Source organism: Geotrypetes seraphini, chromosome 14 (assembly GCF_902459505.1).
Source record: "Geotrypetes seraphini chromosome 14, aGeoSer1.1, whole genome shotgun sequence".
Lineage (NCBI taxonomy): Eukaryota > Metazoa > Chordata > Amphibia > Gymnophiona > Dermophiidae > Geotrypetes > Geotrypetes seraphini.
In genome coordinates, this window is record NC_047097.1 from 20957438 (window position 1) to 20983651 (window position 26214).

At 43.2% G+C, this 26214-nt stretch overlaps 1 protein-coding gene across 4 annotated transcripts in view; it reads right to left on the reverse strand.

Moving 5' to 3' along the window:
- Positions 1–5617: 5617 nt before the first annotated feature.
- AP4E1 (adaptor related protein complex 4 subunit epsilon 1) overlaps positions 5618–26214 on the reverse strand; it is an 86404-nt gene continuing 65807 nt past the window's right edge. For all 4 annotated transcript variants that reach the window (XM_033920352.1, XM_033920354.1, XM_033920351.1 and 1 more), the window contains 6 exons: positions 23038–23173; positions 21661–21901; positions 16773–17315; positions 14006–14196; positions 12303–12460; positions 5618–6074 (listed from right to left, as the gene is read on the reverse strand). In XM_033920352.1, coding sequence (XP_033776243.1) covers positions 5914–6074; positions 12303–12460; positions 14006–14196; positions 16773–17315; positions 21661–21901; positions 23038–23173 — 1430 coding nt within the window. In that variant the 3' untranslated portion in view covers positions 5618–5913. The remainder of the gene's footprint in view (positions 6075–12302; positions 12461–14005; positions 14197–16772; positions 17316–21660; positions 21902–23037; positions 23174–26214) is intronic.

Here is a 26214-nt window from a genome sequence, read left to right on the forward strand (position 1 = left end):
CAGAGAGTAGTTAAAATGATCACCTTCAAATAACCCTTATGGGTTAAGGCTGTGTGCTCAAAAGCCATGCCAAAGCGCCCTCTGTGAACCAGTAATGTAATGCAGCTGTCTTGGAGATGCACTAGATATGACTCGTGATTCTGCAGATGACCATGACCAAGTTTGGGAACCACTGCACTAAATGTAAAAGAAAAATTAACAGCACACACCCATTCATAAAAACCCAGAGAACTCACCCTGTCATTTAACTTACTGCACTGATTTAATTTTGACACTTTTTCTTGATGAGCAGTACTCTCCAGCAACTTTGAACTTCCAAGATAATAGGAATTGGCCTCTATGGAGTTATAGCAACACAAGCCTTCAGTCTTAAATGTCATAAGCTCCTACCTCAATTTTTAGCCCTTCCCAACTTAGCTCTATATGAAACCTAGGGTCTGAGAGCATGGCTTCCATAGCTTAGACCTGTCCAATTAACACAAATAGCCTTGGAATCATCCCTAGGTTTTTTTAGTACACGGCCTTGGTCTAATGTCCTATTTAAATTTGGGAGAAGCTCTTTCCACAAAGGCTACTGCACTGATATCTGTATATTTATTAAATACAAAATCATAGTTCCAATATCTTAATCAAGGTCTCATGTATATATTTAAAAAAAATGAAATAAAAAAACCAAACATTCTTGAATGACCTACAGAGCTGTCAAACTGAACCATCCTTGCAAAAGTTTTAAATACAGGGTAAAGTCCTGCTTGCTCAGCAACTGGCTCGAACTTTAAACCACATTTGCTTCAGCAGAAAAGAGAACCAGAAATATATTGTTTTTCATTTAACATACCATTTAACACAGATCTTCTGCAAAAGTACTGTGTGTTGGATAAATGACTCAAAAATTGGCACAGTTCAATGTACACCAGGGCTGAAGCAGATGCCTAGAGAATGGCATGATCTTGTTTCAAATGTAGAAGAACATGGACATATTTCTTTAAAATCAAGTCAAAAGTTCCTTCTAGAGACTGGTCTATTCTACAAGAGAGCACAATACTAAAATTAAATAGGAGGGATCCGTTATCAGAATTTTTGTCACAAGGCAAATTTGGTATACAATACTTGGAGGGAACAAGTACTTACTTGCCACAGAGGGGGGACCAGGCTGTCAGTTGTTTTTGTAATATAGCAGAGAGAGAGAGATCAGAGAACCTTTTTTCATGGGTAACTCTCAATAAAAAAATTTTAACAAACAAAAATTGATACAACTCATTTAAGAATGAATTTATCAATATGGGCTATTGTTAAGACCTGTTATTTTACTGTTAACCCCAGTTAGTTGGTAAAATCTTAAAGGTAGCCTGCATTGATAACTATATCCCTTAGCATGTAATGAATACTGATTTTGCATAAGTAAAATGTATAGAAATTAGCATGCAAACATGCACCAAAGCCTTAAATTTGGTCTCCAGCTTTTCCTGATATTCACATAACCACACTAAGAACTAGAGCAGACTTATCCAAATTCAGTCCCCATAGGTCACAAACAGGTCAGATTTTCATAATACCCCTAATGAATATTGTGACAGGGAAGCCCCTGTTACAGCTAAAAAGACTGCTAGTCTAGTCAAAAGTATAGACCTCAAACCAGCTGTTACCAAAATAAAGGCTGTACACCCTGTTAAAAGCCCAACTTTTAGAAAGGATAAAGGCAGGTGATTTCCCAACCTGAAATGCAGGTACGGAGGGCACAAAAACCACTATGGCCTAGATTCACTAAACTCACCAGTCTGGATCGTTGTTGGGCGATTCATGGCCGAGTTCTGCCTGGCGACTGATTCACTAAAGAGTCCTCATGCAAATTATCTGATCGGATGCGTGCCCCACGGACGCTGCAGAGTGATTGCGACGCACACACAGACCATCCTGGTTGGCTGTAGATGCAATCCGTGCATGCGTTTGCTCTCCGCACAAGCAAGGTCAAAACAAAGGGGGAGAGGTAGCATAGGTACAGACAAGTTGAGATTATGCAGCTCCCGAAAGGAATCATTTTGTGCAGGCAGAATGGAACAGAGCACGCTCTGCAGACTACGGAACAGCACGCGCTTTAAACTCGCGGGTTAAAACCATGGGCTCGTAGAGAGCAGAGAGAAGGGCGGCAGAGAGCAGGGATTTCAGGGCGGCAGAGAACAAGTGAGTTGGCAAGGACAGTAGTGATTGGTCCTCAGCAATCATTTCATTTAGGATCAGCAAACCCAATCGGTGTTCCTTTTTCTGTTTAGTGAATCGATGGGTTCCTACTTATGCATGGCATTTCCCCCTCATTTGCATGTGCGGATCAGATCATAGATTGATCACACAGTTGTTTAGTGAATCGGGTCGGGGAACAATCAGGTTGGGAAATGATCGCAAAATCATAGGTACACGATCGGTAAGTTTAGTAAATCTAGCCCTATCTGTCCCCTATTATTCTTTTCCCAGCAGAGGGTGGGGTTAGCCAGGGTCCTGCAGTCAGGTCACTCCAAGTGAATAAATTAGCTCCAGCTGATTCTAATGAGAGAAGCAGAGCAGAGCACATGAGAGCAGTTCACAAACTTCTCTTACCCACCAGAAACGAGGTTTTTCTCCAGACCAACCAGCAAAGACAGGAAGCCAAACCCTAGAGGTATTGCAGCCTTCCAGTTGAGCCTTGGGGGGAAGGACTGGAGGTTTATTCTGATGCAGAAACCTGCTTTGAAAATGCCCAATCACTCAGAGAGGGGGATGGATGGGAGGTAGAGCAGGAAGTAGAGGAATTAATGGAAATCTCTAGTCCTAGTGCTAGAGTGGGGAATGTACATTGAAGCTGACCCAGGAGAATGTGTGCTGGAGGAAGTTATAGACATATGAATGAAACAGTGAGAGGCTGTTTCCTTCCTCCTAGTAATAAGTAAAGTCTCTGCCCACAGAAACCTGAGCTGAAGTAATGCTACAGGTAGCGACAAGGCAGCAGTGCCTAAATAAAACGGTGTTTAAACCTCACTTTACAAAGTCCCCAAGGAACCAAAGCTAAAGGACATTTGGGGGCATATGGGAGGGCCTGAAGACCTAAATGCAAGGGAGGCTTGCTTCCACACAGCTTGCAGTGCTGTGAAAGGCCTTAGGGGAACAAGTTGCTTTTAATTGAACTAGAGTGAGAGAAAACATTCTTGCCACTTGATTTTTGTATTGTGGTTTGAAGTAGTGCAAGCACCTGCAGTGCCCAAATAGAGCTGGCAGAAGTGTGACTAGGAGCAGCCCCCAACCCCAATAAAGAGGGAGCTTAAGAATACAAGAATCTGGAAAGTACATTTTTATTTTTGATATACTGGCAAGGACTGTCCAGTCCATGAAATGATTCACCCTGAAGTGTGGCGAAGTAAAACTGTAGGGCCAGAGACTGTAAAATGCAATTTCCTGTTTTGGATAATTTTCCTGTTGCAAACATTAAACCCGGTAAAGTTTTGTTTATAAGAAATCCAGACTCCGGGTTTTCCTTCTACCAGCCATATAAAAGGCACATCAAAAATCTTCCCTGTGGTCCAAGCTGGGTTTTCCCACTTGATCGGGGCATAGCCAGGACACAGTATGAAATACATTGATTTGCATACAATAGAAGCATCTCATGCATATTCATTAGGGATATCCTAAAAAGCTGGCACCTCTGCAGCCCTTGAGGACTGAACTTGGACAAGCCTGGACTATAGCAATGCTGGGGGACTACTAGCCTTGAAAATTAAAGTGTCAATAAACTCAGGTCTCCTCCTTTAAATTAAAACATATTTATTGAAAAAAAGACTAAAGTAACATTGTTATATCCTGTATAAAGCAAAGTAAAAAGAGGCATTTTTTCTGCACATACAGTGTACAATGAAGAGCAATATAAACCAGCAGCACAAAAATAAAACTTTTATTCAGATCAAAAATACAGAAACAGATCAGTTCACAAGGACCAGTTTCTAGTATATCTTCTTATAATCTATATATTTTCAGCCCAATACATTTTGGCACTAAGTCTGCCTCAGAGACTCAGTCTAACAGATGAAGTACTGATCCTCTGGTTAATGATAAATATTTTCTAATCAGGGCATAAACATCAAAATATCATAATAAATAAAAGGGAACAAACCATAAAAAAACAGACAGCAGAAGACAAAAAGGGGAAAACCAAAAAGAAGACAAATCAAAATCTCTTACCATATAAAGATAAAATACATCACCCTATTCAAACACATATATCTGAATACTGGACACAATATCCCTTATCCTTTCATAGTGTCATTCCAATCATTAAAAATTCAATAACCATTATAAATCCTGCACTAATACAGGTAGGCCATGGAAATGTAGCCTACCTCTTGCGATAGTACGACAAGATGAACGAGAAAGTGGATTGTTTTTATTCATTTACCCACAGAAGGGCTGAATAGGAAGGCAAAATAAAGCTGGAACACTGTACCCAGGGCAATACCACATCACCAGACAGAGAGCAAGGGGCTATGGCCTCATCCCAAGAGCGTGGCACCGGTATTAGAAGCGAGCTACTTTTCCGAGGCTCACCATGTATATTCCACAGTATTAGAGACACGGAATACTGTCTGTATCCAAATTAAACATAAAAAATGAAGGCAGATAAAGACCATGGTCTATCCAATCTGCCCATCCATGCCACTATCTACTATCTCTTCCACTCTTTAAAATCCTCTTTATTTATCTCAAGGTTTCTTTAATTCAAATAAACTGTCTCAATCACTTCTACCGGGAGGCCATTCCATGAATTTACAACCATTTCCATAAAGAAGTATTTCCCTTAGATTACTCCTGAGTCTGTCCTTTTCACTTTCATCCTGGGCCTCCTCATTACAGAACTTCCTTTCAATTATGCATTTATACCATGGCAGTATTTAAACGTCTCTATCATATCTCTGACCTTTATTCCAAAGTATACATACTGAGATCTTTGCTATCTAGTACCAGCTTCTTATCACCCAGAGAGAAACAAAATTCATACATATTCTGTTACGGAAATGGTAACTCTTAGTTAAAGAAACTTTAATTTTTTTTTGCTCCCCACACACGCTTTCATTTTTCTCCTCTTTGTTTTTTTAATGGTTTATTCTTCCTTTTTCTTTGTGTCAGATGTTCATGCTTTGATTAGGAAAGTGTACTTATCATTGACCACAGGACATCTATTAAACTGAGTCCCTGATGAAACATGGGCTGAAAATATACATGTATTGGTATAAGAAATTGATATAAGATGATATACTGGACACTAGTCCTTATGAGCCAATTTGGTTTGTACTTTTGATATAAATACAATTCTTATGCTGCTGTTTTTATACTACTTTATATTTGATATTCTATAGAAAAGCAAAATTTACTCAGTAACCGATGGTAAATGTCAGCATATGTGCAACAGTGGAACATCAGAGCTTGTAAAAGAAAAAAAAAAAAAGTAGCAGAATATCTTTTAGAAAAACTTATACATTCACAGAGACATTTTTTATAAAATATCTCAATATTCATCAGTTATGCCAATGAACAATTTATTACTTACAAAATTACTTTCTGAAAATAGAAAAATAGATTCAGGACTTTTACAAGAGACTAATAAAATCACTTGTGATTTAACCATTTATTTATATACTGTACATTGGTAATACTTCCCCAAGTTGCTTACTAGGTTTAAAAAAGGCAACAGAATACAGCAGTTTTCAAAAGGAGCACACCAAAAATACACACAAAACTGTACAAGTATTACTTCCAAGGAAAACTAAGACAGCAAACCATTTCAGATATTATAAGTACCGGCTACAGCAAATGTTTTGGTGAAGAATTTGTGTACTGCCTATAGAGTAACAGTGTAAACATTCCCTTGCAATACTGAAGTAGGCACAGCTGTGGTTAGGATCCTTCCATCTCTTTCTGACAATGATAAAGTAAACAGTCTGGTAGTGCAGAACAAGGTGATCTGAACCAAAGAGCTAACATCCCTTTATGGAGACGACTGTGCAGCAAAGCAGGCAAAGATGGAAGTAGCTGGCAAGCTATGATCCCTTCTTCACCTTAAAACAAACAAAACAAAAACTGCAGTCAAAAAATGTTTAAAGCAAGACTAGGTTAAAGCTCCTATAGAAAGGAATCCCAGCATCTCTGACGTAAGCACCCTCTTCTGACCTAGACATTCTCTTGCTCCTTTGGGCTTTCAACCAAGGTTGTGTTTAAAAATAATGGACGTTCCCTTGGACAAACGGGGGGAGGAAGGAGGCAGGCAGCAAGCATCTATACTATACTGCAGCACCGCAGCAAACTCACAGGGGAGCCACAGCAAATTTTAAGACCTGCCCCAACTAGTAACAGCTGCAGCAAACAAAATACAGCTGCACTGCAAAAAACCAAGGCTGTTGGTCCCGCATCCTCATTACTTCTTGTTCTGAAGAAGAGCCGGCAGCAGTGGGTTTGTACAGTACTGCCAACGATAGCTGTATTTTGCTGTGGCAGCAGCAGAGATATTAGGGGAGAAGGGGACAGATGCTGAAAGGATGGAGGAGAGAAAGAAGACAGATGCTACATGAACATAGTAACATAGTAGATGACGGCAGATAAAGACCCGAATGGTCCATCCAGTCTGCCCAACCTGATTCAATTTAAATTTGTAAATTTTTTCTTCTTAGCTATTTCTGGGCACGAATCCAAAGCTTTACCTGGTACTGTGCTTGGGTTCCTACTGCCGAAATCTCTGTTAAGACTTACTCCAGCCCATCTACACCCTCCCAGCCATTGAAGCCCTCCCCAGCCCATCCTCCACCAAACGGCCCTATACAGACACAGACTGTGCAAGTCTGCCCAGTACTGGCCTTAGTTCAATATTTAATACTATTTTCTGATTCTAAATCCTCTGTGTTCATCCCACGCTTCTTTGAACTCAGTCACAGTTTTACTCTCCACCACCTCTCTCGGGAGCGCATTCCAGGCATCCACTACCCTCTCCGTAAAGTAGAATTTCCTAACATTGCCCCTGAATCTGCCACCCCTCAACCTCAAATTATGTCCTCTGGTTTTACCATTTTCCTTTCTCTGGAAAAGATTTTGTTCTATGTTAATACCCTTCAAGTATTTGAACGTCTGAATCATATCTCCCCTGTCTCTCCTTTCCTCTAGGGTATACATATTCAGGGCTTCCAGTCTTTCCTCATACGTCTTCCACTTCAGGTTATTGAGGCCAGCAGCATGCCTGATTTTAAGGCCAAATGGAATAGACACGTGGGATCTATTCACAGAGAAAGGTAGGGGAGGGTCATTGGGGTGGCCCTTATCTGCCGTCTATTTCTATGTTTCTATCATTTTTGTCGCCCTCCTCTGGACCGCCTCAAGTCTTCTTACATCCTTCGCCAGATACGGTCTCCAAAACTGAACACAATACTCCAAGTGGGGCATCAACACCTTCTTCCTTCTACTGGCTACGCCTCTCTTTATACAGCCCAGCATCCTTATGGCAGCAGCCACTGCCTTGTCACACTGTTTTTTCACCTTTAGATCTTCGGACACTATCACCTCAAGGTCCCTCTCTCCGTCCGTGAATATCAGCTTCTCTCCTCCCAGCATATACGGTTCCTTCCTATTATTAATCCCCAAATGCATTACTCTTCATTTCTTTGCAATGAATTTTAGTTGCCAGGCATTAGACCATTCCTCTAACTTTTGCAGGTGAACAACGGGAAGGGATTTGATACACTGCCTTTCTGTGTTAAAAGTGGTTTATATATATCTAATATAATAAAGCCCTAAGCGCGCATGCGCACTCCCACCTGCGTGCTCCCATTTTCCATGCGCTGTAGGACACCGCAGGTAGGAGTGCAGGATTCCCCGAGGCGGATGTCGGTCGCCGCAGCTGTCGGCGGCTGCAGGCCGTGGTGGAAGATGGCTGAAGCCTAGCTGGAGGAGGACGAGGAGGAGCTGTGAGAGCTCCGCAGAGGCAGGAGATGAGGAGAGAGAGACAGAGACAGATGGATGAGAAGGACAGAGGGGTTACTAGGGGGACCAGGAGAGATGGTAGGGGATAGGGAGAGATAGACTTCAGGGAGTGTGGAGGGGGCAGGAGAGAAAGATGGTCTTGGGGAAGAACAGAGGGGGACAGGAAAGGGAAAGATGGCAAAAGAGGTGAAACAGGGTCAGAGAGAGATGGTAGAGGGTGTGAAAGGGGGAAAGGGAGAGATGGAATGGTAGGACCACTGCTGCTTTTGGGCACTGTGGGAGGAAAGGTTGGTATGTCAGGACTGCTGCTGCCAACTCGGGTAAGTAAAGACCCTGTCAGGAGGGCCAAAAGGGTACAAAGGAAATGGTGAAAGGTGAGGTGGTGGGACTGGGATCAGTGGGAGGCAGGGTCCGGGCATGATAGAGGTGGGGCATGGGTGGGGTCAGGGTCAGGGTATAGGTGGGGCTATTCTAGCACCCGTTACTGTAACAAATGTAAAGGGCTAAAACACTAGTATCTAATATAATAAAGCCCTAAGCGCGCATGCGCACTCCCACCTGCGTGCTCCCGTTTTCCGTGTGCTGTAGGGACCCGCAAGTAGGAGTGCGCATGCGCGCGGAGCCTGTCGGCCGCGGCGGTTCTTGCGATCTGAAGGATGTGAGCTGGCCAGGGTGACGTCAGCGGGGGCCGGAACGGACTTTAATTCTTGCCTCCCAGGCTTCTCCTCCTGCTCTGGCTGGGCCCGTGTAAAAAAACCAAAAACCACCAGAGCTCGCTTCAGGTCCGGCAAAGGCTGCGGGTCCTGAAACCTTCCGATTCAAGCAGCGTCTGCAGCACTCTACACATGCTGCTTCGGGGCCTTCTACTGCCCTGATTTGCTGCAGATGCTGCTGGAATCAGAAGGTTTGTCGGGACCGCGGTAAGGGGGGGGGGGGGGGGGCGGTAAGGGATTAAGGGAGCCGGCCAGACCGCGGGAAGGGAAAGGGGGGGTAGGGGAAATGTTGCTGCTGCACAGGGAAGTAGTGTGGGGGGAGGGAAATGGAGGAGGATGGAATGCTGCTGTGGCTGCTGCATAGGGAAGTGGGGGGAGAGAAATGCTGCTGCAAAGGAGGCAGGGAGAGAGACAAGATAGAAAGAAAGACAGTGGGTGGAAGGTAGACAGAAAGAAAATAAGAAAGACACAGGGGCAGGGAGAGACACAGAAAGACAGACAGACAAAGGGGGCCAGGGAGAGAGACAGACAGCAGGAGGGAGAGAGAGACAGAAATAAAGACACACAGACATATATTCTAGCACCCGTTAATGTAATGGGCTAACATACTATATGTGAACATTTCTTAAGAAAGAACTGACTATTTCATGGAGTGTCTTAATGTGTGTGTGTGTGTGTGTGTACTAATGTGTGTGTGTCCCAGAAATCAACCCCTTCTCCTATCTCCACTTGTAGTTCATATTGTGACCAATATTCCTCTGGATTGATATGAACCCTTGTGAGATGTTCTCTTTTTATCTGTGGACGCATTTTAGATTTTAAATGAGTCCAGATTAGATTGAAATAATAAGTAAAATGATCAGATATCATGACACCAACTGCCATCAGATTGAGAGATGGAAGAGTCTAAGATCTCCTTTGTGGACATAGCTACCACATCTAAATGATGGCCTTTTACATGTGTTTGTGTGGGTAAAGGGAGATTATAATTAAGCAAAGATAGAATGTTTTCAATGTCTTTCTAGTCTGGATTGTCCTCTTCATCTAAATGTAAGTTTATGTCTCCTGCAATAATATTATATGATGAAGTGATTGAATTATGTAGAAAAATTTCGCAAAAGTCCTCTCTAGCTTTTGGCCAACTTTTCAGCGGGACATAGAATAATATGCAAGAAAGGGATATACCTGAATGGAAAAAGAGGGGGAGGATTAGCAATTATTTTTAAGGAAGGATTTGAATTTGAACTACTGGATTCAAAAATGACCAATCAACTAGAAATATTAGCCTGCAAAATTAGCAATAAGGATATTGCTAATTTTGCAGGCTAATATTTCTAGTTGATTGGTCATTTTTGAATCCAGTAGTTCAAATTCAAATCCTTCCTTAAAAATAATTGCTAATCCTCCCCCTCTTTTTCCATTCAGGTATATCCCTATATATATAGGCCCTAAATCCCTAGTTATAGGCCCTAAATCCAGTAATTAAGTGTCCTCATTGCTCATATGTAACGTGACCATTTATTTTTTTCATCAAAACGGGACATCTATTAATATTTAGTCCCGCCCCCAATCCCGCCCTAGCCCCACCCCAATTCCACCCTAGCCCCACCCCCAATTTCTTCCATTCATTTTTCATGTACACACATTATCTTATTATTTCATAATGGTAACCATAAAATTTTTTAAAAAACCACAAAGCACCCTATACGCAGAGAAAATGTTAATTATTTATATTCGGGGGGTTTCAATGATGTCACCTCAGTAAGTATAGAAAAATAGACAAATATAGTGCAAAATATAGACAGCAGATATAAATTCTCAAAACTGACACATTTTTATAACTAAATTGAAAATAAAATTTTTCCTACCTTTGCTGTCTGGTGATTTCATGAGTCTCTGGTTGCGTTTCCCTCTGACTGTGCATCCTATCTTTCATTTCTTTCTGCACTCAGGCCCAACAATTGTCCCTTTCTATTCCCTCCCTCCTTCCTTTCTATGTCCTTAGTGCCCCCAGTACCTTCCTATGTCCTTAGTGTCCCCATCGCCTCCTTCCTATGTCCTTAGTGCCCCCAGATCCAGTGTCAGTTCTACTTTGTACCTTTGTTCCAGGTCTCCATTCCCTCTCTCTTCCTCCACTGTTATGATCTTGCCTCTCTCTCTGCTCTTCCTCAAGGGCTCTCCCTCTCTGTCTGCACCTCCCAAAGTCCTGCTTCTGCCTCCTGTCTTTCCCCTTTGGTCCAGGCCTTTATCTCTCTAGTCTTTCTTCTACTTACAACCCCCCCCTTCTCTGCCGTTTTCTCTCCTTCCTTCATCCCTCCTTCCTATGTCCCCTCACTGCTTACAGCCTTTGTCCCACCCCCTCCCAAAAAGCCTGCCGGCCTACCTCCCCAAAGCCAGCCTTCCTGTCTACCAACCCCAGAGCCAGCCTACCTCCCCCAGAGCCAGCCTGCCTGTCTCCCCCAAAGTCAGCCAGTCTGCCTGCCTAGCTCCCCCAGAGCCAGCCAGACTACCTGCCTCCCCCAGAGCCTGCCTGCCTGCCTACCTCCCCAAAGCCTGCCTACCTACCTACCTCTCTCCCCCAGAGCTAGCCAGCCTGCCTGCCTACCTCCTCCAAAGCCTGCTTACCTCCCTCCCTCCCCCAGAGCCAGCCAGCCAGCCTACCTCCCCTAAAGCCTGCCTACCCTCCCTCCCTCCCCCAGAGCCAGCCTGCCTGCCTGCCTCCTCCCCCCCCCCCACCGTGGAAAACAAAAGCCTCCCTCCAGGCCCGATTTAGGTCCACTGCCGCTGCTCCTCTGCTGCAAGCTACTCGAACCCGGAAGCCTTCTTTCCGACGTCAGAATTGACGTTGGGAAGAAGGCTTCCGGGTTCGAGTAGTGGCAGCAGAGGAGCAGCGGCAGTGGACCTAAATCGGGCCTGGAGGGAGGCTTTTTTTTTTGGTGTGGCAGGGGAGGGACAGGAAGCGATTGCCTGTCCCGTTGTCCCTGCGCATAGCTTCCGGACAATGTCTCTGAAAACGGGACATTTTGGGCGTCCCGAAGCTGTGTATGGGGACAACGGGACAGGGGATCCAAAAACGGGACTGTCCCGTTCAAAACGGGACATATGGTCACCTTACTCATATGCTCTCTCTTCCCTCAACCTTCCCCTGCTCCAATGAAACAGGAGACCGAAGCCAAGAATCAAATCTAGGCCCCTACATATGGGAGAGCAAAGCTAAGCCACCATGCCTGCCCTCTGCTTAGTTTTATAATGGTATGAAAACAAAAATATTTTATAATGAGAACTCCAGTGTGTTGATAATTTTATTGTTACATACTGCGTGTGTGTGTGTATATGGGGGGGGGGGGGGGAACCAAGGAGCCTAGGAGGAAGGCGAAGGCATCTTGACTGATATGTGATGTACTGCCGACAGTATTCAATTTATCATCCCCATCATGTTTGGCTGCTATGCCTGGTTCACATGATGGTGACTTCACAACCAGCATTTAAAAATGGGTGACCTGGGCCTACACAGAGTGATGGGCGGGTCTATGGTCGCTTTGTTAGGCAGACTGGATGGACCATGAGGGTCTTTTTCTGCCCTCATCTACTATGTATTTTGCTTACCTATAATGTCTACAACATGAAGTCGCAGTTTTTGCTGTAGAGTATTGATTATCACAGTCAGAGATTCCTGAGTATTTGGCAATTTAATATTTTGCTTTACATCATTAGAAAATGAAAGCCAACATTTCCCAAAGTCTTCAGTAGTAATTTTCAATGGCCTAAATAAAAAGAAAAAAAAAATACATATTACTTAAGCTTTATTCTACTTACCACGAACAACAACTCGTAATTTTTAAGAACATAAGAACATAAGAAGTTGCCTCCGCTGAGGCAGACCAGAGGTCCATCTTGCCCAGCGGTCCGCTCCCGCGGCGGCCCATCAGGCCCAATTGCCTGAACAGTGTCCCTGACTAATTTTGTAACTGCCTCTAATCCTCTAATCTTATCCCAATAACCTACCTCTACTCCTATCTGTACCCCTCAATCCCTTTGTCTTCCAGGTACCTATCCAAACCTTCTTTGAAGCCCTGTAGCGTGCTCCTGCTTATTACATCCTCCGGTAGCGCGTTCCATGTATCCACCACCCTCTGGGTGAAAAAGAACTTCCTGGCGTTTGTTCTAAACCTTCCCCCTTTCAATTTCTCTGAGTGCCCCCTTGTACTTGTGTTCCCCATAATTTGAAAAATCTGTCCCTGTCTACTCTTTCTATGCCCTTCATGATCTTGAAGGTTTCTATCATGTCTCCTCTAAGTCTCTATGCACTAAGTAACACACAAGCTTCACAAAAGCCAGTAGAGAGATGAGAAAACAAATAATTTTAAAGACCACAAGGCCAGAAAAACTGTAGATAAAGAATTCACAGCTCCTTATGAGGGAGCAAGCTAAAAAGCAGAAAGTGTTGACACCTTCGGGCTGGACAGTGGCATGGGCGCCATGATGTTCTGCTTCCTACTCTAGTTCACTCATTCATAACCAGATGACTGAGTTTTCAGGAGTCCCACAAAGAATATGCACGAGATAGATTTGTATGCACTGAAAACCTTAAGAACATAAGAATTGCCATACTGGGACAGGCCAAAGGTCCATCAAGCCCAGTATCCTGTTTCAACAGTGACCAACCCAGGTCCCTTACTGGCTAGGTGGCTTAGGTTACAAAAGATCAAGACTGCACCTGATCTGATACACCAAGGTGGGATAAAACTTCTTTGAAGATGCCTTCAATTCCAAACTTCAACCTACCTTCTAAGTCCCAATATCTGTCTTACTATTCATTCCCTCTGTAATTCCCTCACCTGAACACTGTGTCTTGATTAGCTTGTAAGTTCTTTTGAGCAAGGACTGACACTTCTGTGTTTGATGTACAGCGCTGCATATGTCTAGTAGTGCTATAGAAATTATTAGTGGTGGTAGTAGTAGTATAAAACTGAAGACAGAAAAGTCTTTAAGGCCATGGGATGGCACCACAGTAAGAATCAACTCATCCAAGCCGCCTCCTCAAGCCCCATACATAGTCATCAAGATTCAAATCTATGCAATTTGAGGTACAGGAGAAAGCATGGTGATTGCAAAGCAATAACCAGAAATGAATTTGGCCTTTATCTTCCGTCATGTTTCTATATACAGGGTACATGGTTTCAGGAGACTAAATTATTTCTTTTGGAGTTTTCCTGTGCCATGGTTGAAAGCAATATGATCTATAAATGCATAACCAGAATATTAGTATTTCTGTTTTCTGTATCACAATGTCAACAGCAATACTGTACCTGATGAAATCAGACAGAACTAAAGTCACTGAAAATTCAAGCTGCATGGGGACATCTGCCTCAAGGTGGTAATGAACATGGCCAGAAAGCATCCCCTGGTTACAGGGTTTCTCCATCTCTACCCAACCCAGCCAACTTTCCATACTTTGCGCAGTTATTACTGGAGAGTGACGGACAAAACTCTCCGATAGCTGTAAAACAAGAAAATGTAGTTTTAGGCAGCTTACCAAATTGTGGAACAATAAAGTCCCTGCCCCAAGGGTTTCAGTTCATCACTCTAACTACTGGACTATAACTTTACTTAAGGTAAACAAAACACTAAGACAAGATTTAAAAGACCACTATTGTTTCAATGAAAAAGGAAGGCCACTGGGAATATTTTTGTGGCCATTCAGATAGCAAGCACATTCACTTTTTGCTGTACTTTACTGTCAGAGGGAATGTGCTACCGAGGTGCATAGCGCCTGCGAGGTTCGCTACAGCCAGCTGCAATCCTCAGTAGGCTTTTTTGAAGAGGAGGGCAGACATGAATGACCAGGAAGCCAAATACTGAACAGGGGGAGCAGGGAAGAGGTGCTACTGGACAGGGGAGGGGAGATAACAGGAAGGGAGAAGGCCTACTGCTGGACAGGGGGAGCAGGGAAGGGGTGGTGGTGGACAGCCGAGGAAAGAGAGAGACAGAAAGAAAGAAAGACAGAGGCCAAGCAGAGAAAAAGAGAAAGAAAGACAGACACACACATCTATTCTAGCACCCGTTACTGTAACGGGCTTAAATACTAGTATTACAATATTTAAAATAACATTCTTCAATCCCTTCTGATCACATATATCTGAATAAGAACAGTTTGGCAGCCAAAACGCCTCAAGTCTAGTAGGTTATTATAGTTCAACCAAAATAAATACATTTATGAGAATGCCAATTTACATTTCCAAATGCTGTAGACTGGAATGTTGCATCAAAAAAACAGAGCTAACTAGCTAAGCTTAAAACCTATGCAAATTTAATGGGAAGATTTTTAAGATAGCCAAGCTGAAATGTTCCACAATCCCAGCTCAATAAAGATTCAGAAAGGGAAATCATGTGCATCTGATAATTTGTGTTCCTTGAGTCTTTACAGGCTAGTCCAGACACATGGGTTTATCCCTTCTGCCAGCAAATGGAGAAAGAGCAATACTGTGTGACTTTCCATACTAAGGCCTAGATTCACTAACCTCCTTTTTTTGGGCGATCCGTGGCCAAGTCTTAGCAGGCGACCGATCAACAATGCGCCCTCATGCAAATTGCGGTGATCGGAGGCATGCCCCACACTGACTACACGGATTGCTGCAGAGCGATCCTGATGCATGTGCAGACCATCTTCTTTGCCTCTAGATGGTTTGCATGCACTTGCTCTCCCCGTGGCATAAACTTTGCTTTCTGACTTTTTTGCAATTTTTTGACTTTTACTTGCGAGCCCGTAGTTTTAACCAGCGGGTTTAAAGTGGGGCTGCACTGCTCTCTGCTCTTTGCCCTTTAGCTCTGAAATCCAGTAAAACCATACTTCCCCCAAAGTAAAGCTGCCCTGCAGCCCTGAAACCCCAATTATACTTCCCCCAAAGTAAAACCACCCTGGTCTCTGCCTCCCCAACTCTCCTGACTCACACTACAGGAAAGGACTCTCCTGCTCTCTACCACCCTTCCATGTAGTGCGAGCTTTTGGTTTTAACCCGGGGGTTTAAAGCGGGGCTGCACTATGGCATGTTTTGTTCCAGAACACGCTGCAGTGCAGCCCCACTTTAAACCCCCAGGTTTAAACCACACGATTGTGAGTAAAAGTCATAAAATTGCAAAAAAGTCAAAAAGCAGTTTATGCCACGGAGAGAAAGCACATGCACAGACCATCTACAGGCAAAGAAGATGATCTGTGCATGCGTCAGGATCGCTCTGCAGCGATCCATGTAGTCGGTGTGGGGCATGCCTCTGATCGCCGCAATTTACATGAGGACGCGTTGTGGATCGGTCATCTGGGAAGACTTGGCCACGGATCTCCAAAAAAAAAGGAGGTTAGTGAATCTAGGCCTTAGTGGAAGTAAGATAACCAATGGGACACTGTCGTACCAGGATACAAATTATATCGAAGTGAAAGAGTGGATCGAATTGGTGGAGGCACAGCATTATATGTTAAGGATGGCCTTGAATCGAATAGACTAAAGTTCAAGTTCAATTTATTTGATATACCGCAAATATAAAACCAAGGTTTAAATCTAAGCAGTTTAAAATATAATAAAATATAAAAGGGAGGAACAGACAATAAACAAATATAAACCCTACAAACATTTCAGAAGACATGAGGGAAGAAATGTGGATTGGTTACAATAAAATCTGGCTACAAAAATTCAGATCTTAACATTGTATCTGGATATCTTAAGCGCTTCACTTCTGGCAGTGACCCTTAGCGAATTGAACACACAGGCATTTGTTGTTACCCTTATTCTTTGCGGTATATCTTATACCTTATTTACCATGGACCCCTGACGAAGGTGTACTGTCCGAAACGCGGACCGTGTCGGGTCCTATGGAGGCGTGATTCTGATTCCGATTTTTTAGGCGCAGGTAGGCACCTTGAAACTCAGTTAATAACATCATTTAAATGGTGTTTTTTACTGAGCTTGGGTGCCTAAAAAAAAAAAAAAAATTGGTGCTGGTTAGAGAATCAGGGGTCCAACTGAACACAAATACAAAAATAGCAATGTTTTCATTTTTGTTAATAAAACCAAATCAACTTACCTTAAAAGCATCAGAATCTACAAACATTAAGCTCACAGTGTTAAGTGCTGAGCTACTCTTGTTAGCAATAAATAAAAGAAGTAACAAACTGTCCTCCTTCCAGACTTTGCAAGAATAGACTCTTAGGACATCACTTTCAGCAAGCTCCTGGATATCTGAATGAGGCTCCTCAGCCAGATCCAAAGGTAAGGAAGGTCTACTGTGATTTTTACTGTTTTCTTGCATTTGTAGAGGGTGAAAAATGTTCAGGCTATTGCTAGAAAACAGGGATGAAAGCTTTGCACCAAGGTCAACTTCATTCAGGGACTTGGCTCTTTCTAGTGGTACTCTCGAGTCCAAATATTCAGGAGTATGCATTGAGGAAGTCCTTAGCACTGGCTGCTCAAAGGGATGACAGCGCTGCTCCAAGTTACTATGTTCTGCAAGGTCAGGCCTGGATGATAAGGAAGCGATATTTAGGACAGGGGATGCTTTGCCATTTTTCATCTTATGCGATTTAGAACTTTTTTTGAACTTTTGAGCTGAACGTTCTGACTTTCCCATCTGCAAATTAAGATGAAACAAAAAAAAAGCATGAATATCACTAAGAAATAGCATAGTTACTCAGCTGTAATAGGTGTTATTTGAGGACTGCAGGCAGATATTCTCATATGTGGATGAAATCATCCACGGAGCCTCAGCACAGACAGCCAAAAGGTGCATTTTTCTCCTTTCATCTCTCTTTCCTTCCCCCCATGTGGTTTTTAGCATTTCTCTCTTCTCATTTCTTCTGCTCAGATCTGATATCTGTCTCCTTCCCCATTCTCTGGCATCTCTCTCTCCTCTCTCTTCCCTTTCATTTTCTGGTCTTCCTTCTTTATTTTCTGCCTCCATCTAAATTAAATTCTTTCTTACTCTGCAGTCCTCAGTTTACCTCTTTTCATTGTGTCTACCCACAGCACGCCACCCCTTTCCTTCACCCCTCCACTATCTCACTAACTATCTTCTTCCCCCATCCAGCATATGTCCTTTTTCTTTATCCCTCCTTCCATCCAGTATGTGTTCTCTTTCTTCACTTCCATTCAGCATTTGCTCTCCCACTTCCCTCATCTGCCCTCTTCTCTCTCCCCTTTCTCCCCACTTCCATCATCTGCCCCTTCTCCCCACTTCCATCATCTGCCCTTTTCTCTCTCCCCTTCTCCCCACTTCCATCATCTCCTCCTTCTCCCCACTTCCATCATCTGCCCTCTTCTCTCTCCCCCTTCTCCCCAGTTCCATCATCTGTCCTCTTCTCTCTCCCCCTTCTCCCCACATCCATGATCTGCCCCTTCTCCCCAATTCCATCATCTGCCCCTTCTCTCTCTTACCCCCCACTTCCATCATCTGCCCCCTTCTCTCAATCTCTCCATCCACCACAGGCCCATCTCTCACCTTTCTTTCCAATTTTGGTAACAAGATCGGCAATGCCCCCCCCCCCAGATCGGTAACGGGCCTCCTCTTCCCCGGGCATCAACAGCACTTCAGATCGGCAACGCTGTGCTCAATCCAAAGCTTCCATTTGACTCGAACTGCCTGGGCAGAAACAGGAAGCTGCGTCAGAGGGAGAGCAAGGTCAAAAGAAGAAATGCTCTTAGTAGACAAAAGGCTAAATACTGAAGACCCTTGGTAAAATCACCGCCAAAATTGAAGTATAGTAGTCGTACCGGAAAAGAAAAATCCGAAGACGACAAGAACAGAGTATTGGAAAAAATGAGAGGCCGTAAGAAGGACCTGACCGTGCAAACTGCGCTAGGTGACTGAAAAGCGCAAGTACATACCGGAAGCCCTAAGGAATGATTTCAAAGAAGAGGCTTCCTTGAAAACCAAAAGAGCAAAAACTCGTGAAGAGTAAAAATACTGCACCTGGGTGCGAAAACAACAACAGAACCTGAAAGGTGTGAAATGAATCAAGTTGGAAGAAGAAAAAACAACAACTCCAGACCCCTAGAACTCAAGGATGCCAAGGGTCGGATAGCAGCAGAAAAGCAAAAAATCCCAAAGCCAAAAGACTAAAGGATCCCAAATGACAAAGTGTTGCGATCAAAATCAGGAGAAGAAAAAAATGATCCTAAAAGGATTGAACGGCCTCCTCCTCCCCTATAGCCACTCCCAAACTTCCGGCATGAAGTATAAAGGGACGTAGGGAACTGAGGAATAGTCTGGATGTTCCCAAGCAGACACCCTCCATCATTAGTGGAACAGTGGAAAACAGCAAAGAACGAATACACCTGGTTGATCCTGCATCGCAGCAAAAACAAGGAAAGAGCTGTAGTGACGGGGGAACTAACTGATAAGCTCTCCACCCTTGTTAGTTCCAGCCAGCCAGCCATAAAAAGTCAATGTTCATAGATGCTTCTGGTAGTAGTAATACGTAGGTACTGATAAGGCAGAGTCAAGCAGCAGAAGACGACACTATGTATCAATCAATTTGATGTACAGTAGGAATGTCAACTCTCCTTCTATAGCAAACACTGAAAAGAAAGTCTTAATGTTGAGGATATGCTCTGAAGGAACACGTAAAAAAAGGCTGACATGAGTTGAATGTTGCCGTCACTAGCAGGTATACAAACACTAGATCCTGAAGACTTCTTCAAGGTCTATTGTGACTAGTGATTCATAAAGAAGTTAAGGCATATCAAATGCAGAAATAGAAATCACTCTGTATAAAACAAGTCTCATAGAAGCCCCTGAAAAGAGGAAAACCAGATTCTAATCTGAAGAGAAAATCTGTTTCAAAAAGGGAAAATGTAAAAATGTTAATATTTCCCTAAAATTTTTGTGGAGACTGAAGAAGCAGAGTCAGGCAGCGGAAGACGATGCTGTGAGCAGCTGAACTGAAGAAATAGCAGCATCATGCTGTGGAGGAAGACTGGTACCGGCGAGTCATCAGTGTTGAGTGTTTGACAAGGAATAGTGGCACCGATGGAGACTCCACTGCAGATGCAACCAGTGTCGAAGACTCAGATCGGATTGGTACCGAAAGAGTTGGTGGTGACATGGGCAAGCAAAGGGTCGGCACCAGCATCAGAAAATGCTCACCAAATTCTTCCCCAAGCAAGTTGTGCATCTTTTGCATTAGGGTAAGCACCGGTATCCCTGCTTTGCAGACTAGACAGGCACCGAGAAAGTTGGGGTTGACAAGGATACAGTAAAAAACACACCCCCCCCAATTCCTCCCATAGCAAGTTATCAATCCTTTGCTTAAGGGAGAGCACCAGTACCGGTAGTTTTTTTTTTTGGTACCATCAGTATCACATTCCGGTCCCATACAGTACGGTCCCAGGTGCAAAGAAGAAACGCTGGTACCGTTGACTGTTCATCAGCATCATCTGTATCGCTGACTCGTCCCATACGGATGAAATCGATGTTGAGATCCAGATCGGGATCGGCCACTTACGGAACTGCAGCAAAGGTAGCATGAGTTGAACTTGAAGTGGAGCTCAAGCTTTGGTACCGTTTGCTTTGTCATTGGTACCATCAGTGTCAAGGTCCGGTGCTGTAATGATCAGTGACGGGAATGGGACATATATAAACACCGGTACCATTGGCGTTATCACCGGTACCCATGGTGTCATGCTCTGATCCCATGAGAATGAGGCCTAATCAAGCCACTCAAGATCGGAAGCGGGCGCCTACAGGACTATTTCAAGGTCAGCATGACTTGACTCAATGCTAGTGTGACCTGAGTCTCAATTGAAGAAGTCCACTTACTCAAACAGCACAATGCAACATTGGAGGCAGGCAGTACTGCTGATGTCGATAAGAGCGGTGTCGCCAAGATCGGCGTCGGAGTCGATATCGACATCAGTCTATGCTTAAAAAGTTGACATCGCTGGATCCTTTGACATTGAAACTTCGGCCCCACACCTCCAGTGAGGGGAAGTCAAAAAGCAGGATGAGAAATTCCATTGATGAAGAAAAGATTCTGTTCTTCTGGTTCTTCTTTTCTTTTTTTGTTTCTAAATTGAAGACAGTGGCTTCAAAAGAACTAAAGAAGCTAGAACACAGCTTCGTTTGATGACTCAGTCAACCGTTTGACATGAAGGGGAAACAACAGCCAAGTGAAATTAAGGTCTGAGGCTGAAGTAAAAAAGTAGGCCCCCATCCCCGAGTCAAACTTGAAGACGAGCTAAATTTAAAAGAGAGATTACTTTTTTTTAATATAAAGAAAACAACACTAAAGAAAAAAAGAGGAAAAAACTGACTAAAAGTCAGAAAGCCGCGAAAGCGGGAAGGCAATAAAAGTTAAACGATCGTTAAACGCTTCTTCTTAGCTCTGCGGAAATGACAAAAACTGAGGAGATGTGTGCCCTGTGTCGGGCGGGAAGGCACTCACGCATGCGCGGTGTGGGCTACTGCAAGCTTTCTAAAGTCTTAAAGTGGCGTCAGTGACGTCACCCATACATGAGAATATGCTGCCTGCTTGTCCTGGGATAAGTGATCTTTATGTATAGCGGTGATTGTGGAAACTGGTTTGATTAAGGTGTAACGAATTTATTTTATCCAGAAAATCAAAAAGGGACGTTAATACAACTTTTTCAGCAATTTTGGCTTGAAATGGCAAGTTTGAGCTTGAACAATAGACAAGTCGGTGACAAGAGTTTTGCTATTCTTTATCTTTGCTCATACAATAGCATGTTTCCAGATAGCTAGGACTAGTCCATATGTAAGGCTGGATGTTATCATGGTATGCATGAATGAACTAAGATGGGGAGGTATCTTTTGAGAATTCCTGATGGTATTAGGTCATGCAGGAAACAATTTTTGTGATCTCTTGAGGTAGGGGGGATGTTAAACTTTGATAGGGTACTGGTACAAGCATTATTCAATTTGATACACGTTACTGAACACTAATCACAAAAAAACTTACCAAACTGATAGCACCGCTGGACCCTAGTCCAATAAATAATGTTGAGGCTAGCTGCTGTTTTTCTCTCTCCCCTTCCGAAATAGCAACCGTGGGCTCATTGGCTGGAGGATTAGAGGGTTCAGCAGCATCTTCCAGGGGATTGGTGACCTGGGCCACATTTCCTGTTTTACTTTCCTTTTTCAGAAGATAGCCTTCTTTTCCCCACACTTTTTTCACACCCTCAATCTTTAAACGATTTTTCCTTTAAAAAAATTACAATTATGCTTAGTTTTTATTTTATGAAAAACTTAAATCACCGCTGGTAAATAATAAATACTCAAAAATACACAAACCAGGGCAAAAAAAAGGATTACTAAATATATATATATATAACAAAAATGCAGATAAGCACCAATTCAAATATAAAGGAAATAGGAGTAGCCCTCAGATAGTAAATTCAACCATGTTCATGGTCCATTATTACTACTGCTACTGGGGTATACTCTTTGTCTTTTACTGGGCAAACTCCATCCAAACAAACTGTGCTCGGTACTTAAAAAACTTGTGTCAAAACTATATGCTTCAAAATACATAAAAAAGTACTATCTGCTATCCATGAACTTCACTAAAAGCATTCCACCCAACAAACACTTGACACCGCAGATTTCGATTTTGAAACTGCATCAGGGACTCGGGTCAGCCAAAGGCTTAATCGTATACAGTACATAAACATTGCAGAATGCTACTCTTATATTCAGTCATTTCAAAAATCTTCACACTGCATTCTGACTTCTGCTGCTTTAATATGACTTGACTGCGTAAATATCTACCGAAAATATCTACCGGTAGTTCCACAGCTCTCTCCAAAACCCTATACAGGGCTCAATCACTACCTACTCTTCAGTCCTTTCAGCTCAGTCAACACCATATTGAAGAAGCACAAGTCCTAAGAAGAATTTTGAAGTGACAATACGTTTTGAAGCATACAAGTTTTTGAAATATCGAGTTAATTGTATATTTAGACATTCAAATATATTATACAATATCATCATATATTGGACAAAGAGCACAGTTTGTTTGATTCCGTTGGATGGAGTTTGCCCAATAAAAGACAAGATAGCAGAGTGCTGTGTGGATGGAAAGTCCAGCCCCACAGTGGCTGCAGTTTGGCTTGCCATTGCTCATCTAGAGAAACAGCAGCAGTTTGGGTGGAGATGGGAGGGAGGTCATCAGTGACACGGCAGAGGATTAGAGAAAGCCGCGAAGCAGCCGAAGCTACTGGAGGGAGGTTTGCTGCTCTTGCTGGGAGGGTGAAATTAGAAAGTACAAGAAAAACTGTATTTGTTTGCTACACAAGTGCTAACTGGTTTTGGAAATTTCCCCTATGTACACACTTACTCTTTTAGCCCTGGTTCAGTGCTGTTGCCAGAGAACTCCGAACGAAGAGAGAGATCCGAAGGAGAATGCCTTCCAGTGACAATCGAAGGGGGGAGGCTTGAAGAAAACGAAGGCCCATAGGGCTCAAAGCTTAGAGCTGTAACCAAAAATTGACAGGTTAAACAAACCACACATTTTGTGTTACATAAAATCTGAGTGACTCATTTTATATCGTTTGTAAACTATCAATCCAAAAATAAGAATTAGTTCTCAATGAAGCACAATCACAAATAAAATATAGAATTACACATAACTAACATACAAACAAAACACAAAACAGACATTCATAAACCAAATTACAACACAAAGCACACAAAGTCAACCAGACACATAAATAAAACAACAATTAAAACAGCAAGTTAACAGCACACAACTCCTGCTTACAGCAGAAAATTGAAAAATACCTGTAAGGCAAAATATGATTTCAACTTATGTTCTTATGTTCTAACTTCTTAAACCTCAAATAAAATTTCCTGTCAGCAGATGCTGCTGTAATGAATCCCAAAGATATGGGCCTGCAATTGAAAATATTTGACTGTTGTGTCTCCCCCATTTGATTTTTATTTTTTTAACAAGAGGACCTTCTCATAACATCCCATCAGCAGAGTATAAGAACACACAAATGTATTTTTTCAAAGCATCCCTTTGAGCACAGTGTTTTAGCCAGGCGCTCTGCCCGGCTAATTTAGGTGAGAACCTGGCTGTCATCTTGCATCCGCAGATCTACAAGCAGCCCCGCTCATCGCACCACCAGAGGTGTCCAACCTGCGGCCCAACAAAGAGTTTTGTGCAGCCCAGCTTCTCCCTCCCTCCCTTCTGTGCCTCCCTCCAGTGGGTAGTTTTCTGGCCGGCTCCCTTGCTGCAGTTGTCCGCGGGTGGCGGCTCATGCACGATCTGCGGCTGTGTCAGAAGCGTTCCTTCTAACGTCACGTCAGAGAGAAGGCTTCCGAATTAGCTGCAAGGAGCCGACACCACCCGCAGACGACTGCAGCAAATGAGCCGGCCAGAAAATAAATACTTGCCAGGAGACACGGAAGGAAGGGAACGCTAACAGCACAGGCGTGGATCGCTGACAGCCATAAAATAAATAGTTCCAGCACAGCCACGGATTGCGTGAGCAGCCAGCCACCACCGCCCACAGCTTTCACCAGAAAAAAAATTGCAGCATAGGAGCCGGCCAGAAGGGAGGGAAGGAGGGAGAAGGTAGTGTTGGGATTCGAGAAGGAGGGAGCACAAACTTTGGACAAATGATGAAGGAAGGAGGAGGGCGCATGAGACATAGGATTAAAGAATGGAGGGAGTGAGGGGGAGGGAACAGTAAGGGAGAACTGGGTGTCTGAGAGAGGGAAAGAGATGGTGCACATGGAGAAATGAAGAAAGAGGAGAACTGATGGGCAGAGAGAGGAGGGAGGGGAAGAGAGAATTATTGGATATGGTGGTGGGAGAGGAGTGAGATAGAGATGCATGGGTGTGGAAAGGAGGGGGAGAACATTATGGGCCAAAGAAGCCTCCTGGACTGTTTTTTTTTTTTTTTTTTTTAAAGTACAGAGGGGGAGGGTATTAAAAGAAGTGCTAAATTGGGTGTGGGGGGAGAGCTTATGGGGCCAGAAACAGAGGACAGAGAGAGAGATGGTGGGCAGTGGTCTGAAGGGAGAGAAGTTGGAACTGAGGTGGTGTGAAGGAAGACGGAAAGAGATACTTGAAGGGAGAACTGTTGAGAAGAGAAAGGGAGAAACAGTAGACCTAGGGGAGGGAGGCAGGCAGGCAAGGGGAGAGATGGAGAAAAGGGAGGGGAAGAGAAAGGGAGAGAAGTTGGATCTGGGGATGGAAGGGAGGTAGGGAGAAATTTTAGGCCTGTGGATGCAAGGCAGAGATGCAGCATCTCTCTCTCTTTTTCTCCATTTCATTCTGTATAGTGGTTTCTTCTTGTTCTGTGCTTAGATTAAGAGGTGAACTATTGTAGAACATCACCTTCTAACCCTATAGTAGACAAATAATCAAGCAATTAGCTATCTCATGGAGTCCTCCCATGTTCAAATCACCATAATATCATCTACTGCCGAATGGTGGTTCATATTTTCTCTTAAATGTGATACTACAGAAGAATAATCACACTTGATTTATACAATGACTTCCAAAAGAGACCAAATGGTGAAGGCTTCTAGTGCCTGTGCTGTTCTAGAGAAAGCTGGCTTCTTTACAAGCTGCTTGTGCTGGCCAACATAATTATGACAAGATAATTGTGTACAGTAAGCTTTGCGACCCTACAAGCTGGCATCTAAAAGGAGAGCCACGTAGTCTCAAACTCAGATATATCACCACAGAATAATTCTTATGATGTCTGATTATCTCTTAAAACCTTCAAAGAAATTAGATCATTTACGGTCAACTTCATACAAAAAATTGTTAAACTGTCCTTTTTAGTTTCTCTGTAAACAGTCTTCATCAAAAGTGTTTTTTTTATTATGGCCTGGATTCTCTAAACGGCGCCGTTGTCAGCGGCTATCGATCGTGTATCAATCACGCAACAGTGCCATTTACAGAACTGCATATCTGGCAAAGATAGGCATCGGAAATGTAGGCTAGTGTTTTCAAGACCTACATTTCCGGCACCTTTATAGGAGCTCTACAGTGCCTAACACCATTTCTGGCATTAGCCATGCCTACAGTGGCATTAGGTACCATAAAATGTCTTTAGAGGAGCAATTCTGTGCTGATTTTTAAGCGCCATTGAAATTTCTTTTAAGTCCTTTTTTAAACAGCATTTTGGACTTAATTTATGCACCAATAGGTCAAATGCTGGTGCCTAAGTTAAGGTGCCATTTAGAGAATATGGGCCTATGTGTCCCAAATGACATAGCCCCTAACAATTTAATCCACATACCAAACAAAAATAATCCATGTGTTCATGGCTTAATACAAATACTGCTTCATGTTGAAATGCATCAAGATAGTTCAACACATGGGGGAGCCCTATGACAAAAAGTGGCACAATTCAGTGTGCCATTCAAGAAAAATATTAAATTGTTATTTATATGGAAAGATCCTGTAAGTACTCATGAAGGGTTATAGGAATGGAGCTAGGAAGATAAAGAGGGACAGGGAACCAAAAAGCGGGAAGTGTTAGATTTTTGAAAA